The sequence below is a fragment of the Lonchura striata genome, chromosome 35 (genome assembly GCF_050655825.1).
Source record: "Lonchura striata isolate lonStrDom1 chromosome 35, ASM5065582v1, whole genome shotgun sequence".
Classification (NCBI taxonomy): Eukaryota; Metazoa; Chordata; class Aves; order Passeriformes; family Estrildidae; genus Lonchura; species Lonchura striata.
Window position 1 is genome coordinate 6,930,416 of NC_140737.1, and position 20,008 is coordinate 6,950,423.

A 20,008-nucleotide genomic window follows, 5' to 3' on the forward strand; every position below is an offset into this window, starting at 1 on the left:
TTGGACATCCAGGAGTTCTTGGGCACCGTGAAAAATGCCACTAGCTGGTTTTTAAAATGTTAAAAAATTACTGATTCAAAAAGTTAATTAGTAATAAAATAGTTATAAAAATAGCAATTAAATTGGAGCAATAAGAATCTGGACAATGAGGGTCAGGACGATGACAAGACAATAAAAAGTGAAGAATTTCGGACATCCGGATGTTTTTGGGCACTGCAAAAAATGCCAATCAGTTGGTTTTTCAAATTGTAAAAGTTTATTAGTAATAAAACAGTTATTAAAAACCAGCGATAAAATCAGAGCAATAACAATGTGGACAATGAGGTCAGGACAGTGACAAGACAATAAAAAGCGAGGGATTACGGACGTCCGGATGGTTCGGGCACTGAGCTGCCAAAACCACGCCTTGAACAAGGAATAACCTAAAAGCAGCAGCCTGTTGCATATTCATCGATCTCATGCATGATGCATCAATCCTGTCCAGCCACAGAGCCCGGAGCAGTGGCAGCCTCTGCTCAATCCCGCGGCGCCCGCAGGGCTGAGCGGGGCACGGAGAGTGAATTTCCTTTAATCAGGGAGCGCTTGTGGCAGCACATTGCTCTGCCTCCCAGCATTTTCCACAGAGGAGCACAGAGGGAAACGAGAGAGAAAACAATTTCTGTTTCTGCTCCTTGTTTTAGCATGTGGAACGTGTTTGGAGAATTGTTTAACGATTTGTTACCCAAATTGTTGTGGGGTGGTTGCTGTGCTGGGTTCTGGTGAGGATCGTTTGAGCCTGGGGCCAATCCAACCCATCTGGGGCTGGAATCTCAGAGAGGGTCACGAGTTGTGAGGAGTTCGATTTGGGAGTTAGAAAATGCAGGTTTGTAATTTTAGTATCTCCTTTAAACAGTATATTAATAGAAAAAGCAGGTTTGTAGTTTTAGTGTCTCCTTTAAACAGTATATTAATAGAAAAAGCAGGTTTGTAGTTTTAGTATCTACTTTAAACAGTATATTAATAGAAAAAGCAGGTTAGTAGTTTTAGTGTCTCCTTTAAACAGTATATTAATGTATATTAGTATAGTTCTAATAAAGAAACCATTCATCCTTCTGAGCTGGAGTCAGGCATCGTCATTTCTTCCCCCCGGCTCGCCTGCATTTACAATAAGCTGTAAATTCTTTTTCTCTGGAAGATTTCGGTGTCCTGTGGCTGCTGTCCCGGTGCAAGTACCTCATTCCTTTCTTCCCATGCACAGAGTTTCCGTTTTAACCACAAATCTACATTTACCCTACCATTAAAATGTTAATACAGCACTACTAATCAATGTAACATAATACAAGTCCTATTCAATTTAATACTTGCAAAAGCCAACCATAAAATATGCATTTTTCACAGAGGACATCCCGAGGCTGCTGCAGGGACAGCGATGTCACCGCTGTCACGTCGTCGGGGACGGTGACATCATCAGGGACATCGCTGCTGTCACTTCTCCCCTCTCCCCTCCCCACGCGGGATTTGAGACGAATTCGGGGAATTTTCTGGGAATTTTCATTGCAATTGTCCCAAATGCTGATGGGAATTCCTGGGGTGACGTCACTGGGGACACTTGGGGACATTCTGAGGACGCTCTGGGGACACTGATGGGGGTGGCGGTGGGTCAGGGGCTGAATGAGCCCCTCGGTGCCTTGCAGCAGAGCCGGGTTATAAATGACAATAGAATAATCAGCTTTTGAAATTCTGTATTGCCTTCTGCAGGTGTTATTGATCACGAGGATTTTGCTGTGGTACTTGATATTGATATGGATTACTGATAATTCCTTGCAGCTGCTCCCTGGAACAATAAAATTGATCCGCTTATGTGTGCAGCGTATAACAAATTTACTGCTAGAGTAATAAACAGATATTGTATCATATGCCTTAATATATTAAAAATAGATAAATATTAAACAGATCAATAATAAACATTGAAATAGAGACTATGCAATGTTAAAATGCTTTTGTGTGACTGACTCAGGTGTAAAACAATTCCAGTGTTTCCCACATCTGTGGACCAGCCCCACCAGGTGATACCAGTGACACAAAGCTCAGAAGAATTTATGAATTTATCAGGGGGCCTGAAACAACAGGGTGGAACCATGAGAAGAAATCAAAAATATTGACTTAATCTACAGAATGTCCTGCAGACAAGTCAGAGGTGAGACCCAAACACGAGTTCCTGGGACACCCAAACCTCCCGGGAGTGTTTGAATAATGTCAAAACTCAGGAGTGTGTTTGTGGCCCTGCAGTGGAACCGGATCTGGAGAACAAAGGGTTAAGTTGAGGGCGAGTTCTTTGGCCAGCCCCAAAACCCTTTTTTATCCCTGATTAAACTTTGTTTAGTAATCCCTTAGTGAACTTTGTTTTTCACACCCGGCTGGGATTTGGGGGGGCCGGGGGGGTCCCTGGACAGCCCCCGCTGCTGAGCACTGACCCCCCCTCACCGAGCACCGGGACCCCCCAAAAACCGCACCCGCACCCCTTCAGTGCCCCCGACCCCCCCGAGCACCGGGCCCGGACCCCCCTTTGTGCCCCCCACCCATCACGGGGGTTCCGCCCCCTCCCCTTTGATCCCCCAGAGCCACGGGACCCCCGGGAACAGCGCCGGGACCGGGGAGGCCCAGGGATGTGAGAATTGGATTCGTAAAGGATTCCCAAATCCTGGCAGAAAGCTCACACTGCCTTGGACTTGTCCATGCAAACTCTGAGATTTTATTGTGCCAGCGAGCAGCTGCAAGGAATTATCAATAATCAATATCAGTATGAGCACCTCAGCAAAATGCTGGGGGTCAATAGGAACCTGCAAAAGGCAATAGAGAAATGCCAAACCCAATAGAAACAGCAGAAAAATGCAAAAGGCAGCAGGGGAATGCAAAAGCCTTCTGAGTGCTCTCAGAATGTCCCCAGGTGCGGCTGGTAACGTCATCCCAGAAACTCCCATCAGCATGTGGGACAATGCCCATGAAAATTCCCAGAAAATTCTCCAAATTGGTCTCAAATCCCGCGCAAGGAGGGGACTGGTGACGCCAGCGCTGTCCACCAGGATGTCACTGTCCCTGATGGCATCAGAGCGGTGCCATCGCTGCAGCAGCCTGGGGAGATCCTCCACGGCTTTTTGGCACCGCTGGGCCAGTGCGCGCCTGCTGGGGCCACCGGGGCCGCCGGAGCCACCACAGGGACTCAAGAGGAGGTCGTGGATGTCCCCAAGTGTCCCCAGCAGGTGATCCTTGCCCAGGCAGGCACTGACATCCCACGGCTGCTCAAACTCGGCCACTTTGGCCACCAAGGCCTCAGGGACGTCAGGGGACGCCGTCTTTGTCCCCTCCAGGATGGCCTCGATGTCCCCGAGCCGGCGCTGCAGCTCCTCGGGGAACCACCTGCCTCCTTCACACTCTTCCACCAAGCGCTCCAGCGGCCCCAGGGCCACCTGTGCCCAATGTCCCCTTCTGGTGGCCACCATGGCTCGGCTGCTGGCCACCACGGCCTCTCCCACGGCCTCGTTGGTGGCCGCAGCCACCTGGGCCTTGTGCTGGCCCTGCCGAGGCCCTCTTTTCCCTGCCCAGGGCCACCTTCAGCTGCTGGGCTGTGGCCACCAGGCTGCTCCCAGCTGTCCTCCTGCGGGTGGCCACGTTCTGCAGGTCCCCGGCCCGGATGGCAGCGATGGCCGCGTCCCAGCGGGCGTCGCGGAGCTCGGTGGCATCCCAGGCCAGCAGGGCCCGGCTGTCCTCGAGCCTGACCACCAACTCCTGCCAGGCCCAGCCCGCAGCTCTCACATTGGCCCAGGTGGCCCCTGGGGTGGCCCCAAGCACGGCCAGGGCCTGGGCCAGGGAGGGGACACCACAGTGGCCCAGGGAGGTGACATCGCCCTGCTCCAGGGTCTCACCAAGACTCCAGGTGAAGTTCCTCAGGTTCCCGTGCAGGGACTCTGGGGACATGAGCTGCTGCTCATCCCTCTGTAACCTGGTCACGGTGGCTGCCACCTCACCCAGGGTGGCACCACATTCACCAGTGACTCCAGCTGGTACGGGGACACCTGGGGAGGGGACAGGGGAGGTGTCAGGGACCTGGTGGCACTTTTGGCCTCCTGCGGTGGCCCCAGTGCCCTCCCAGGCCCCTTTGTCCCCTCCCTGGAGGGCTCTGCTGTGTCCTCTGTCCCTTTGTCACCCCCTCATCACCTCTGTCACACCCCAGCCATCCCCCACTGTCCCCTCTTCTTGCCCAGGGAGACTTAAAACTGTGTCTGTGTCTCCCACAGTTTCTGCTCAGTCAGGCCTCAGATATCGGACCTCTTTATCAGCTCCATTGCTTTACTCTCTGTTTTATTCCCCATACAGGGACACCAGGGCACTGTCCATCGGGGGTCACTGGGGATCATCCAGCCCGGATCCTCCCATGGGGGATGGAGCTGCAGCAGCACACCAAGCTCTTCCCTCACTCTCTTCCCTCACTCCAAGCTCTTCCCTCACTCTCTTCCCTCACTCCAAGCTCTTCCCTCACTCGGGGCACTCACAGGGCTTCCCTTACTGGTGCCTCCGTTGGTGTTTGGTCAAGGTTGATCTCTGTGTGAAGCTCTCCCCACACTTCCCACACTCGTAGGGCCTCTCCCCGGTGTGGATGCGCTGGTGCTCAGTGAGGCTGGAGTTGCGGTTGAAGCCCTTCCCGCAGTCGGGGCAGAGGAAGGGCCTCTCCTCTGTGTGAATCCGCTCATGGAGGAGGAGATTGGCAGTGGTCCGAAACCTCTTCCCACACTTCCCACACTCGTAGGGCCTCTCCCCAGTGTGGATCCTCTGGTGCCGGATCAGGTGGCAGCTCCACCTGAAACCCTTCCCACATTCCAAGCACTTGTGGGGCTTCTCCCTGCCATGAGGCTTCTCCACCAGCTCCGAGCTCTGCCTGGATCTCCGCCCACCTTCCTGGCTCAGGGGGGCTCTTTCCTCCCCGCAGCTCCCTGGGCTGGGTTTGCAGCTCCTCCTCCTGCAGCATCTCCGGGGCTTTCCCTCCTCCTCCATCCAGCCACGCCCTGGCAATGACAAATCCTGGTTTGGGGAAAAAACAAGAGAAGAGCACCTTGGACTGGAGGTTCCTCCTTGCCCAAGTTCATCTCAGGAAGTCATTGGGAATCTTGTGTCTGTAAGAACCTCCAAAACACCAAGATTCAGCCCAAAAATCCCGTAAACTTCCAAGACACACAACAAAAACACCCCAAACATCAAAAGCCAGCAAAAACCTCCTCCAAAAGATAAATATTCAGCTGCCACATAAAACCAAAGCACCAACATTTAGCCCAAGAAAGCTCAGAAACACCAAGATTCACCCCGTGAAAATTGTGGATCCCCCTCCACAGTCACCTGCTCCATGTGGGAGAAGCAGCACTCCTGGGGCTGGGGGGAGGCTGCACCTATAAGGACTGGTGGAACCTTCTGCTGCTTCCTCTTTCTGCTCCTTCTCCTCCTCCTCTTGTGTGCCTGCTCTTCCTCACACTCCTCTTCCTAGTGCCATTCCTCCTTATCCTGCAAATTCCCCCCTTCTCATGCCACATCCATCGTTTGACCATTTTGTTCCTCAAGCCTGCTTCTCCTTCCCTTCTCCTCCTGCCCCCAGGCCCAGCACCCACTGCCGGCTCCCTCTTCCCCCCAGACCCACAGCATCCCAGCGCAGGGGCAGGGATGGAGCTGGGGCAGGTCGGGCTGGGGCAGCGCTGGGCTCTCGGCCGCTCCCGCCCGCACTCGGTCCCCACTGCAGCCGCTCCCGCCAGGACAGCGCGGGGGGGCCCGGCCTTGGCGCTGCCCCACTCCCACCTCCCCAAATTCCCCTCGCGGGGCCATGGGGCCGAGGGGGGGCGCAGGTGGGTCCAGGTGGGGAACGCGGGGAGCTGCGAGTCTGCCTGGCAACTGGTGAGTCATCAGCGCCGCGGGCTCTGATTGGCTGAGCTCTGCCCGAGCCCTGGGGCTGCAGCACAGAGGGGACACCCTGCTCCAGGGGGGATGTCCCACAAACGGGGGACCCCATGAAAGGAACAACAGGAAAGTGTCTTTACAAACAGATGCTCTGAAGCTGCTCAGAGATAGGGCCAGGCAACTTTTTTATGTAAGGAAGTGACAGGAGAAGACATCGGTTTCAGAAAATTTTATTAATTGATGACAGAGACTGCTGCTCAGCCAAGGTCCTGCTCTATTCATGAACTTCCAGAAGAACAACAAAGACTTAACAGAGCCATTAATATCGTTTGCTATATGAAAGTGGGGTGCATATTAATGGTGTATGTAGTAGGTGGACTGGGATATCTGTAGCTCTCAAGTACTTCAGCCAATTAGGAAAGAGAGAGTGAGATGTGGCCAGGAGAATTAGGATGAAAAGGAGGGCTGTGTCCTTCAACAATGGGAGAGATCCCATGGGGAATGTCCCATAGCCTCTCCCAGTTTTAGAAATGAAATTACTTTTACAGTACTCCTCTGTATTCTTTGTGGACAGAATCCTCTGGTGATGTCAATTTTCCCGCACACCCTGGGGCTCATCCCAAATTCCTTCCACTGTCCGGGGCGGCGGGCAGGGAGTGCAGCTGAAGGTGCCTCACCCACTTTGGGTGATCGGCTCCCTTGGCTGGCGGCAGCACCGGGGATTGATTGGGGACCCGGGAGTGACCAGGAGACAGACGAGTGACACATCAGGGGGTCTGTGAAGAGTCAGCAGGGAGAGAGCACTGAAAATCTCATCAGTGAGTGCCCTGGGATCTTCGGGGAGTGAACATGGCAGGGCACCCATGGAGGGGAGAAAAGGGAAAGCCAGGGAGGGGTCCTGGCCAAAGGGATGATGATCCCAAAATGTCTCTGAAGGGTCCCTTGGGAGAATGCTGAGGTAGTCTGCACATTCCCCCAGAGGTAATTAAGGACATGGACACCCAGGGGAGCAATAAGGGAAGTGGAGAAGGGATTTGGACAACAGGGGATGGATGGTGTTGGTGTGCTGGGAAGGGATCAGATAAAGGGGAGTGTGCAGCAATATGGTTCAGGCAAGAAGCAGCAGGAGGAATCTATGTGGTAAGAAAAAGGATGATGGAAAAGAGGAGAAAGAGAAAAATACAGAGGACTGAGATGTTTTTCAACAGGGTCTTATCCTCACATTTGCCAGCTGATCCAGATCCTTTCCATCCCCAGTTTCCAGGAGAGTAAAAGCAGGAGGTCAGGATGCCAGGGGTTTCTCTGCGGTGGCAGCGGCAGCACCGGGCGCAGAGGTGCGGCACCGGGAGCACGGGCTGGGGCCTGTGGGGAGCTGCGGGGCCGGGCCGGGGCTGTGGGGCAGCCGGGGCTCAGCGCCGGGCGCTGCCTGACCCCACCAGCCCCGGGCAGGGCCGGCAGTGGCCCCCGGCCCCCAGGAGGCTGCGGGACGCCCCGGCCGCTGCCCGGCCCCGGGGAGCTGCCGGCCCTGCCCGCCGGGGGGGCCGCCTTTGGACACTGCGGCAGGACAGGCACCGGCTCTGCCACACGGGCTGGGCAGGGACCCTGAGCACAACGGGGAAAACAAAGGAACAGCTGGGAAATGCAGAGTGCACATGGAAGGATCAGGATTTGCTGTTCAGGATTTGCTTTGGGTCCCTGCAGAAAGGAAAGGTTTTGCAGAAAGCTCAGCAGCTCTCAGAGAATGAGCACCCACAGGCAGTGACTGGGGCTGCAGGAGTGGCACAAGAAGGCCCTGCAGCACTTGGGCACAAAGGCACAGCAGCTGAAGGCAAGAAGGGATGAGCAAAAGGCCAAGCTGAAGGCAAAGGCCATGGCAGAGTTCCCACAGCCCCTGAGGGATCAACCCCAGGGCCCAAGGGGGCCCCAGCACCCAGGGCATGACGGGGTCGGCCACAAGCACCTGGCAGAGGCATTGCCCTCCTGGCCAGGGCAGAGCCCACCCAAACAGCCCCTGGGAAGGAGTCAGGGCTCCAGCTGCAGCCCACAAGGACACTGCAAGCACAGACAGCAGCACCCTCAGCAGGAGCAACTCCAGCCCTGCATGGACATGGATTGTCAGGGCTCTCTGAGCTCCCATCCCACCGGGGACCCACCACACTGGAGCCCTGCAGAACATTCAGGCTGCATCTGCATCCAGAGGAGGCCTCTCCTGATGGACACAGGGGCCTCTCCATCCACTCTGAATCTTACACCTAAGGGCGGAAAATTGTAAAGGAATGTTTTCATTATTAAGGGAATAGATGGGAAAGCTGAGCTGGTATCATTTGTTTAATCACTATTAGGAGCTGTGAGGGATAGGTTTGAAATAAACTAATTTATTTCTCTTCCCACTGTCATTTTTATGAACTAGGAAGGAATTTGATGGTGGCATTTTAATATTGTAAAAGGTGATACAGAGGCTATTGCTGCTGTACCTTTGTGTCAAATGTCTGGCAAGGCCTGTGCTGAAGGGAACCCAGAGGTGTGGGCAGCCCCAGGGAAAGAGGGAAAATTTGATGTGGAGCATCTCCAATTTACTCGGAAGCAACCAGGACAAGTGGTGTCTAAAAGCAACACCCTGTTCCAGGGCAGGGAAGGAAGGGCTCACAGCCTGGTATGGAGTCCCTGCTAAAGGCAGGGCTCTTGGAGCCAGGGATGTCTCCCTACAGCACTCCTATCCTGCCAGTCAGGGAATCAGATGGCTCCAATGAGGAGGACAAGGAGAAGTGGCAGACAAAGCCCCTGTGAAATAGCTCAAATTGCTATCTAAAAAATATCTTTTGAGTATCTGAAAAAGAAGTGCCAATGATGGAGAAAAAGGTTAAATATTTGGGAAATAGTGGGACTGAAGATTCCTGGTGGATTGACCCAGAGAGGGTCCGGGGAATCTCAGAAGTAACATTTCCCAGCACCAAAAACAAGCTGAGACAATTTGAAGGATTAATAGGGAATTACACAGCCTGGATTGAGGATTCTCTTTCCAGCCAGAACATTGTAGAATATTTTAACCTCAGACAGCCTCCATGCTGTGGTATGGACAGGAGAAAGAGAGCAAAACTTGAGAAAATGAAGAACCAAAAATATTGATGCCTCAGCTGGGGCTCTTCTAGACTCAGAAAAGAAATTGGAATTGTACGTGGATGTTAAACAGGGCCATGCCAAAGGAATCCTTGGGCCAAAATGTTTCACCCAGTGGCCAGAGTGGCCTCATTGCCTGCAGAATTGTGCAGCCACAGCTTCAACGGGAACCGAGGCCCAAAACCTGATGACAACAGGATCTCAAACTGTTCCAGTCTGCCATCAAGGTCAAGCTTTGATCACCAGAAGAGCCTCGCAATGGATGAGCAGTGCTCGGTTATTACAGTGTGAAACTTGTGCATTGGCACAGGAGGATTCAGAACTGAGGACAGGGGAAGGGTTTAACCCAGCCTCCTGTTTGAACAGCCCACAGAGGGGCTGGGAAGAAACCCAGCACTGCATTCAAGTGACACAGCTCCAGACCCAGCCTGGGGGAGATTCAGGAGACATTGCCTGGCCTGAGGCAGAAAATGTCTTTGTGGATGGCTCTTCAGGGGCAGCAGAAGGGAAAAGAGTTCCAAGACACGCTGTTATTGAGGAAAGGGAATCAGACAAAGCGCAGGTTACCCCCATGGTCAGCTCAACCAGCACAGCTGTGTGTGCTTGTAAGAGCCTGGCACTGAAATGCCCTGAGCAGGAAGGCTTCAATATCTTCTGGTGACACCATCTCACCTAACAGGGGGGCAAAAGCAATTCTGATTGCTCAGCAACCACTGGATCACTTATTAAGGTAACCGTAAAATAAGTAATTCAGATAAAAGGGATTGTGGAATCAACAGAGAGCAGAACTCATTTTCCAGTAAAGATCCTCCAGGGGGTTATGGCAGCTTTAGGGATACAATGGGACCTCCATAACCCCTGGCAACCCCAGAGCTCAGGCTGGGTACAAAGAATGAATGGGGAAAGAAAGAAACACCTCTGGAAGCTGGGGATAGAAACCAAGATGCCATGGGTACGGCTTTTGCCATTGGCTTGGGCAAGAAGAAGAGCCAGACCCAGGGCAGATATTCAATTATTTCCCCTTGCAATGGATCTCTGGAATTCCTTACCCTGGGAATTCTCCACCTAGTGCAGGGTGGAGATAAGGGATGCACATTTAAAGCAGTCTGTGGCCAGAATCCTGTCTCTGGTGCAATCTCTCCCCCAGGAAGCTGGGCTGGCACAGAGCCTGCCTTGGCACTTTGCTGTTGCCAACATCCAAGCAGGACATGGGCTCTGCCTAAGGAGTGCAAAGCAGCACCACTGGTGGCCAAGTGGCGTGGGCCATGCCAAGGGGCCCCGAGGCCAGAAACAGCCGCCAGCACAGCTGAACACGGGGGGACCCCTCAGCCTGGGCTCCAGGTCTCTGCAGCCCCGGAGATTTGCACTTCCCGCCTGCAGCAGGAGGATGGGAGGCCCCCCTGAGCCTGCACTGAAGGCAGCGCAGCAGCAGCCAGGGCTCCACAGCGGGGCAAGGCCCTGGGCCTGCCCACACCTCCTCTGCTGAAATCCTCGGCCTGGCCACCCTCCCTGGGCAGCTCCAGCCACCGGGGCCAGCCCTTGCTGCCACTGCTGCAGCTTCAGTGCTCGCTGGGCCTGCACTGCCACAGCTGCTGGGGAGACACCGGGACAATTCCACTCTGGCTCTCACTCACACTCACACACTGCCCTGCCTGCCAGTGCATCCATGGAAAATAGACAAGCTCACAGACTTGAGGATGGTTAACCTTTGATTTCTCTACTCAGGCTTGGTTTCCCTTGGCCTTGGGGAAACAAATGTTAAAGGTTTTGTTAAGGGATGTTACACCACTCAGTGGAGATGAGTTTAACATCTCAACACACTGGGAATGGCCCAAAAGACACCCACAAAGATAACGACCAGCAGCAAAACATCAACCCCAGCAGCAAACAGCAACCAACACCTACCCCAGACACTGCCCCCGGCAGGGCTGCAGACACCTGGTCTGCAAAAGGCTGAGAAGGAAATCCAGCACTTCCCACCTCATTAACAGCACAAGCAAAGAAATCTGGGTCCAATAGGAAACCAAATACTAAAAACTGCACAACTTGAAACTACAGAACATTAAACCAATGCATTTAGACTGTATCAAGTTTGGGAAAAACCTAGTAAAACCCACATGTAATGGAACAATTTTCTTTGCACACCCGGGCTATGTGGGGATGGAATGATTTCTGTTGCACATCCTGGCCAGAATCAAGGAATGCCTTGACTCTAACACTAAACATATTGGGGGAGTTTTTCTTTTTCCTGCAGTTCCAATGCAAAGTTTAGAGAATTAGAGTATTTTTTTGTAATAATCCCACTTCTATATTGCCAGTTATGTTTGGGTCAGGGATGTGAGAATGAATTTTAACTCCAAGGAGAAGTAGAAAAGAACTGAATTGCCTTGGAATTTTTTTGTGTATGTTTCTGTAAGAGATACCAAAATTTTGGTCTGGGTTTTTCAACGTTCACTGTTAGGCGGCATTTTGCAAAACTAGAAGAGATTTAAAGGTGACCCTTTAAGCAACAAATATTAAATGGATTATTTGAAGGAAAAAAAAAAAAAAGCAGCAGGTTGTGGGGGGGCACATGTGAGGCTGCTGAAGCTCCTCTGGAAGAGAAGCTGCATTCCAGGCACCCAGAAGGAGCTTTAGAAATGCAAATTAACACTGCCAGGGCAAAGTGGGGACAATGTACCTGGCTCTTCTTGCCTGAGGCAGGAATTGGCTGATTCCCTCTGCCCCTCACCCCAAGCTCTGCCTTCTTGCACAGATGGAATCTGCACAGCTGAAGGCAGAGCCCATGCTGAGGATCTCTGACTCTGCAACAGAAATGGCTGAAGCTGCAAAGGGAAACAGCAAATAGAGAATGTTGGGAAAACTGCACTAAAATAAGGGGGGATCATCCCTCTGCCCACTCCAACATCTGCTGTCACTGTCTGTGCTGTACAGGGTGTATCAGAGCACTGGGGTTGTTGCTATAGCAAGTTCAGGGAAATCAGCTGGAATTCAAGTATTTGATGATGTAATCAGAAAAAAGCAGTCAATTGACGCAGCCCCGGATGGAGGGAACACACAAAAATGGGCAAAAGAATTGAAGGGCCACCAGAACAAATCCTACAACACCATGGACAAGCCCCTGGGACCCGAATCAATTCATATCAGGACACAGAGAACCCATTTATTATTTCAATGGCATCATTAGATTACAAGCTGTCCGCGGAATAAGAACCAACCAGACAGCTCCAGCTCCTGACCTTCCTGCCGACCAAGCCACTGAAATGAGAAACACATTTCACCAGGGGATGGGATCAGATTATCTGTGAGCAGAAAAAACAGGAGTCTGGGGGAAACAAAGTGGATCAAACTGCTGTTGGCAAAGACATGACAAGAGAAAACTGCTAAAAAAGATAACAAAGGAAATAGGAGAGCAGTTTATGTATTGGTCCAAACATGGAAAGGATGGGAATGGGACACGGTTCCCCGGCTCCCCAGCAGACCAGGGGTTAAACGAATGCTACTTCTCCTCTTCCCTGCTGCAGCAACTCTCATCTTTTTACCATGCTCCACACCTTGGCAGTGCAGCTCATCCAGCAGCTGAGCCAGGGCATGCAGGTGGCAGCCAGGCCTCCTGATCCACAAACGGCTACAAAAGGACAGCGAATGAGGGCACCGAGAATAATCCCAAAACCAAAGAGGACCCGGGAAGAACAAAACAGAGTCAAGGAGTGAATATGCCTGGAGATAGGGCCGGGCACTTGTAGATAAGGAAGTAACGGGAGAAACCACCAGGTCCAATAAATGTTTCAAATTGACCCAGACAGCTGCTCAAAGTCCCGCTACATTCCCGAACTTCGAGGAGAAGAACAAAGACCTAACAGAGCCATGAATATCGGCTGTTCTACAAAAGGAGGGTGCACATTAACGAGGACAGGCTCCAGGCGCATCGGGAAGTCGGAACCTTCCAAGGAACTCAGCCGGTGGGCAAAGGCAGAGGGAGATGCGGCCGGGAAAACGAGGATAAAAAGGAGGCTGCGGGCTACAAGCAGGGCAGAGAGCGCACGGCAAATGCCCCACGGCCTCTGCCCCTGCTCGGCAATAAAGTCACTTTGACAGACTCCTCGCTCTCCTCCGGGCACACGAACCTCCGGCGACGGGAATTTCCCCGCCCGCTCCCGGCCGCGGGGCAGCCCCTCTGTCCTACCCACAGCAGCCGGGCCGAGCCAGCGCTGCTCCGGCAGCGGCTCCTGCCCGGCCCCGGCGGGAAGGAGACCGCGGGCAGCCGCTCCCGCAGCGCCCTCAGCCCGGGGCCGGCACGGGCCGGACACGGCACCGGCGAGCCGCCGGAGCCCCCTGCCGCCCCCTCCGCCCGCAGCCAGCCCCGAGCCCCCGCAGAGCCCAGCGCGGCTCCCACCTGCGCCGGGGCCGCCTCCGAGCTCCGCCGCCGCCGCCTCACCGCGCTCCGGCCGCTGCCGCCGCTGCCGGGCCCGCACAGCCGCTCGGCCAATGGCGGCGCTGCGCGGCCACGGCCGCCCTCAGCCCGCCGCCGGGGCCGCGCCGCGCCCCGCTCCCACCAATCAGCGCGCCGCAACCGCGACTGACGGCACCGGCGGCCAATGGCAGCGAGCTCGGGGCGGGCTCTGCGCACGGCCCCGCCTCGCCCCGCGCTCTCGGCGCCCCCGGGCTGCGTGAGGGGAAAGCCGGAGATGAGGAACAGCCCCGGCACGGGCCCGGGCCCGAGCCGGGATTGAGCTGCCCACACAAACAAACTTCTCCGCGCCTCCCGCCACGGCTTTCCCGGCCCTGCGCCTCCCGTGCCTCCGCCTCTGCGGGAAGCCCAGGAGCCTCACTTCTCCTGCCCCTCGTTAGCGCATCAGAGCTTCGCTTTGATTTCCCCCAAAAAGGGAAACCTGCCCCAAGCCCTGTGGGTGAGTGGGGCAGGGGAGAGATTTCTGGCAGAAAACTCCCAAGACGCGGAGCAGGAGCAGGAGAAGTCAGTGCAGAGCCTTAAATGCAGCTTTCCCCACGCCTCCCTGCTCCCAGCTGCACCTCCTCCCCCGGCAGGGCAGGAGACAGGGAATGGGGCCATGCTCAGCTCATCCCCCGGGGCTTCTCCCTCTGCTCAGGGACAGGAGTCGTTCCCTGCTGCACCCTGCGCTCTCTCCCGGCCGAGACTTCTCCAGGAACTTCTCGGAGCGGAGTCCATCCCCTGGGCACAGCCCCCTCCGAGTGCTGCAGCGTGGGTCACTGTGCCACGGGCTCAGTCCTGCCAGGACAGGCTGCTCCAGCGGGGCCCCTCTGCCCGCGGGCTCACAGCTCCTCTCAGGCATCGCCGAGCTCCAGCCCGGCTCCTGCAGGGGCTGCAGGGGATCTCTGCATCCCCATGGACCTGCAGGGGATCTCTGCATCCCCCTGGACCTGCATGGGAATCTCTGCATCCCCATGGACCTGCAGGGGATCTCTGCATCCCCATGGACCTGCAGGGGATCTCTGCATCCCCATGGACCTGCAGGGAGATTTCCGCAGCCCCATTGTAATATATGTTATGGAATAATTCCATAACAAACAAACAAAACAAAAAAACTAAGAAAGCAAAATACATTTGGGTACTTGAAAAAGAACTGGTTGGAAGGAAAAATGTTTCTCATTGACCTACCAAGCAGCTGGTGTTACCTTTAGTTTAACTTTACACACTGAGAACACTTGATTGAACAGCCTGCACTGACTCAAATTAATAGCAGGTTTTGCTATGTCACAGCTGTAAACTAGTTTTTCAATGTTAGAGTACAGTAAGTTATGTCTTTCAAGATAAAAATCACAGTGCAAATTGGAAGAAATTTAGTACACAATTAATTTACCTCCAAAAGTCAGTTTACGACTTTCCTCTACCAGGATTACAGAAGCTGCTATAGCTTGAATACACACTGGCCAGCCTTGATTTACTGGATCCCACATCTTTGATAAATAAGCCACGGGTCTCTTTACTCCTCCCCACTCTGGAAACAAAACCCTATGAGCTACCCCCCTTTCTTCATTTACATACAAATGAAAGGGTTTTGCTAGTGCAGGTAAGCTTAAAGTTGATATTGGGGCTAGTTTTAACTTCATTTTTCTTAGTTTTTCATTATCCTTTTTGGTCCATTTTATATCATTTCCCTCTGTCAATTTTTTTATTCAAAAATTTTACTGCCTGTGTATATCCTTCAATCCACAATCTATAATATCCCAATAATCTGAGTATCTTTCTGATTTCCCCCTTTGAAGGGGGAGGGGGAAGGGATAGAATCCCTGTGTTTCATTCTGGGTTGAGCTTTCAACTACCCTTCCTAATCAAGTGTCCAAGATATTTTAACTCTGATTCTACAAATTGCAGCTTCCCTTTTGATACCTTTAATCCTTTTTCCCCAAGAAAATTCAAAAGCTTTATAGTAGCCTCTCTAACTTCAGCTTCAGCTTTCCCAGAAAGTAAAAGATCATCTATGCATTAGATAACTTGTATTCCAGGGGGAGTGGGGAATGTTTGTAGTATTGTTTCTAAAGCTTGTCCAAATAAGTTTGGGGATTCTGTAAAGCCCTGTGGTAGTTTTGTCCATCTTAATTGCTGTTTTCTCCCAGTTAGTGGGTCCTTCCATTCAAAAGCAAAGATAACTTGCTCTCCTGGGCTAATGGGCAAGCCCAAAAGGCATCTTTAAGGTCCACTACACTAAACCACTGATGCTGGGGAGGAACTTTACTGAAAAGAGTGTAAGGATTTGGTACCACTGGATAGCGGGTCTGAGTTCTTTTGTTAACCTCCCTTAAGGCTTGTACCAGTCTATAGCTCCCATCAGGCTTCTTTACTGGGAGTATTGGGGTATTATGGGGAGACATACAAGGTTCTAATGTCCCATCCTTTATTAGTCCTTCTATTACTGGCTTTAAACATTCCCGTCCTTCTAAAGATACAGGATACTGCCGTACACGTATGGGACAATTTTTTTTTCCTCAATTGTAATCTTTATGGGGTCAATATTTAATCTTCCCCTATTTCCCTCCCCAGCCCAAACTTCCTTGTTAATTCTTCTTCCATCCTCCTGGCCTAGTTTTAAAAGTCTACCTGTCATCTTCCCATCTTTTGGATCAACCCCTATTCGTAATTTCACTTGTAAATCTTGTCCCAGTAAATTGCTACCTGCTCCTGGGACCAAGAAAACATCCCTCATCCAAAATCTAGTTTCTCCCTCTATTGCCACATTTTTAATAATGGGTACTGTGAAACTCTCTCCTTTTGCTCCTGTTACTTTTAGAGTATCTTTGCTTACACTATAACCTTTTGGAATATTTAACATAAAGGTTCTTTTTGCCCCTGTGTCTACTACAAATTCCAATTTTTCTTCTTGGGGACCCACTCTTGAAATTATCTCAGCATTCCCCACCTGGACCCACCTGCGCCCCCCCCTCGGCCCCATGGCCCCCGCGAGGGGAATTTGGGGAGGTGGGAGTGGGGCAGCGCCAAGGCCGGGCCCCCCCGCGCTGTCCTGGCGGGAGCGGCTGCAGTGGGGACCGAGTGCGGGCGGGAGCGGCCGAGAGCCCAGCGCTGCCCCAGCCCGACCTGCCCCAGCTCCATCCCTGCCCCTGCGCTGGGATGCTGTGGGTGTGGGGGGAAGAGGGAGCCGGCAGTGGGTGCTGGGCCTGGGGGCAGGAGGAGAAGGGAAGGAGAAGCAGGCTTGAGGAACAAAATGGTCAAACAATATAGGTGGCAGGAGAGGGTGGGATTGTGCAGGAGAAGGAGGAATAGCAGGAGGAAGAGGAGTGTGAGGAAGACCAGGGACACAAGAGGAGGAGGAGGAGCAGAAAGAGGAAGCAGCAGAAGGTTCCACCACTCGCTGTGTCTGCAGCCTCCCCCCAGCCCCAGGAGCGCTGCTCCCCCCACATGCAGCAGGTGACTATGGAGATGGATCCACGATCTTCACGGGGTGAATCTTGGTGTTTCTGAGCTTCATCTGTGTCTTGAAGTTTGTGGGATTTTTGGGCTGGAACTTCGTGTTTTGGAGGTTCTTACAGACACAAGATTCCCAATGACTTCCTGAGATGAACTTGGGCAAGGAGGAACCTCCAGTCCAAGGTGCTCTTCTCTTGTTTTTCCCTCAAACCAGGATTTGTCATTGCCAGGGCGTGGCTGGATGGAGGAGGAGGAAAAGCCCCGGAGATGCTGCAGGAGGAGGAGCTGCAAACCCAGCCCAGGGAGCTGCGGGGAGGAAAGAGCCCCCCTGAGCCAGGAAGGCGGGCGGAGATCCGGGCGGAGCTCGGAGCTGGTGTAGAAGCCTCATGGCAGGGAGAAGCCCCACAAGTGCTTGGAATGTGGGAAGGGTTTCAGCCGGAGCTGCCACCTGATCCGGCACCAGAGGATCCACACTGGGGAGAGGCCCTACGAGTGTGGGGAGTGTGGGAACAGTGTCAGAGACAGCTCGGACCTGGTCCGGCACATGGTGATCCACACTGGGGAACGGCCCTACGAGTGCTTGGAATGTGGGAAGAGCTTTGGGTGGAGCTCACACCTGCGAGCACACCAGCGCATCCACACTGGGGAGAGGCCCTACGAGTGTGGGGAGTGTGGGAAGAGGTTTCAGAGAAGCTCCCATCTCCTCCTACATGAGCGGATTCACACAGAGGAGAGGCCCTACCGCTGCCCCGACTGCGGGAAGGGCTTCAAGGAAAACTCCAGCCTCACTTTGCACCAGCGCATCCACACTGGGGAGAGGCCCTACGAGTGTGGGGAGTGTGGGAAGAGGTTTCGGACCAGCTCCCATCTCCTCAGTCATGAGCGGATTCACACAGAGGAGAGGCCCTACCGCTGCCCCGACTGCGGGAAGGGCTTCAAGCACAACTCCAGCCTCACTGAGCACCAGCGCATCCACACTGGGGAGAGGCCCTACGAGTGTGGGAAGTGTGGGAAGAGCTTCATAGACAGGTCTGGCCTGATCAATCACCAGGTGGTCCACACTGGGGAACGGCCCTATGAGTGCTTGGAATGTGGGAAGAGCTTTGGGTGGAGCTCATACCTGCAAGCACACCAGCGCATCCACACTGGGGAGAGGCCCTACGAGTGTCCCCGGTGTGGGAAGAGGTTTCACACCAGCTCTGATGTCCTCAGACATGAGCGGATTCACACAGAGGAGAGGCCCTACCGCTGCCCCGACTGTGGGAAGGGCTTCAAGCAAAACTCCAATCTCACTGTGCACCGGCGCATCCACACTGGGGAGAGGCCCTACGAGTGTGGGAAGTGTGGGAAGAGTTTCTCCAGGAGCTTTCACTTGACCCAGCACCAACGGAGGCACCACTAAGGGAAGCCCTGTGAGTGCCCCACATGAGGGAAGAGCTTGGAGTGAGGGAAGAGAGTGAGGGAAGAGCTTGGAGTGCTGCTGCAGCTCCATCCCCCATGGGAGGATCCGGGCTGGATGATCCCCAGTGACCCCCGTTGGGCAGAGCCCTGGTGTCCCCGTATGGGGAATAAAACAGAGAGTAAAGCAATGGAGCTGATAAAGGGGCCCGATATCTGAGGCCTGACTGAGCAGAAACTGTGGGAGACACAGACACAGTTTCAGTCTCCCTGGGCAAGAAGTGACCAGGCAACATGGTGTGAGAGTTTGTGATAAGATAAATGTTCCCAGGTTACTGGATGTCACCAAGAATGTGAAACCAATGGGAAATTGTTACCAAAAACAGAGCCCTCTATAAGCCCCATACAAGTAAATCCCTGTATAAACACCTGGTACACTCAATAAAATTGGCTGTGGTCTAAACTGGGATGTCCCCGTCTCTCCATGGTGGATAACCCTGTTGTGGGTGATCCCCGTTGGGTGGGGGAAGGCGCTGGAGGGATTTCTTTCCCTTCTCCTGGTGCTGCCGTGGTTTGGTTGGTAATAAATTCCCTCCCTGTGCCCAGGCCGGGTCTGTTGTCCCCGTGCCGGTGCTCGGGGCGGGATCTCTCCCGTTCCTTCTCTGCACTGCCGGGCCTCTCCTCAGCCAATGAGAGAACGCGGTGGAGAAGAGTCAGCCAATCAGCGAGAGCGGGGCTGATGACTCACCAGTTGCCGGGCAGACCCGCAGCAGGCAGTGTTCCCCACCTGGACCCGCCCTCCCTGCCCAGTGCCGGCCCCGCCGTGGGGTCCCCCCAAGTCCCTCCCCAGTGCCCCCATGAACTGGGCTGGGTTTAACTGGGAAGCTTTACTGGGAACACTGGGAGCAGGCGGGCAGGGGTAGAGTGACAGCAGGGCTGGGGGCACAGGATCCCCCAAAATCAGCGTGGGGATAGAGCGGGGCGTCCCGGCAAGGCCCGAGGCCACGGGGAGCGGCTGCGGCCGCCGGCGGCTCAGGAGCTCTGTGGGCAGAGAAAAGGGGGTGACACCGGGCTGGGGGCCCAGCGTAGCACACACATTCCAGAGGAGGGGGGACACGACTCACGGGACCCCCCAGACTCTCTTGCACAGGTAGAACCCGATCCCCCGTGCCAGGAAGACAAAACCGAACTCGGGAGTCTCCAGTTCCTGTCAGCATCTTGCTGCGGCAGCATCCAGCAGCATCTCTGGGGGGTCCAGAGGGGTCAGGATCTCCCAAAAACTCTCACAGACACCCAGGCCCCTCCAAGCACCCTCCAGGTCACTCCCAGCCCACTTAGGATCCCCTGAAACCTCCCTCTTGATCCCTTCCTGACCTCCCCAGGACCCACCAAAGCCCCTCCTGTCCCTCTCAGGATCCCACAGCCTCCTTCCAGTCACCCCCACTGCCCCAGGACCCCCAAATCCTCTCCCAGTCTCTTCCCAGTGCCCACCAGGACCCCCAGAACCCCATCCCACCCTCCCCAGTATCCTTCAAACCCCTTCTTAGCCCTTCCAAACCCCCAACCTCGTCTCCCAGTTGAAACCAGGCTCTCTCCATCTCCCTCCCAGGTGCTCCCAGCACATCCCAGTGGCTCTCCCAGCACCCCCAGTTCCTCCCCCGTACCCCAGTTCTG

The 20,008-nt window shown here is 54.1% G+C and overlaps 1 protein-coding gene across 1 annotated transcript; it reads left to right on the top strand.

Moving 5' to 3' along the window:
- Nucleotides 1-16,927: 16,927 nt before the first annotated feature.
- LOC146764327 (uncharacterized) lies at nt 16,928-18,771 on the top strand. Its single transcript, XM_085565004.1, has 2 exons — nt 16,928-16,936; nt 17,319-18,771. Exons 1-2 carry the CDS (start codon nt 16,928-16,930, stop codon nt 18,336-18,338), a joined length of 1,029 nt encoding a protein of 342 aa, XP_085421130.1. The 3' UTR covers nt 18,339-18,771.
- Nucleotides 18,772-20,008: the final 1,237 nt, after the last annotated feature.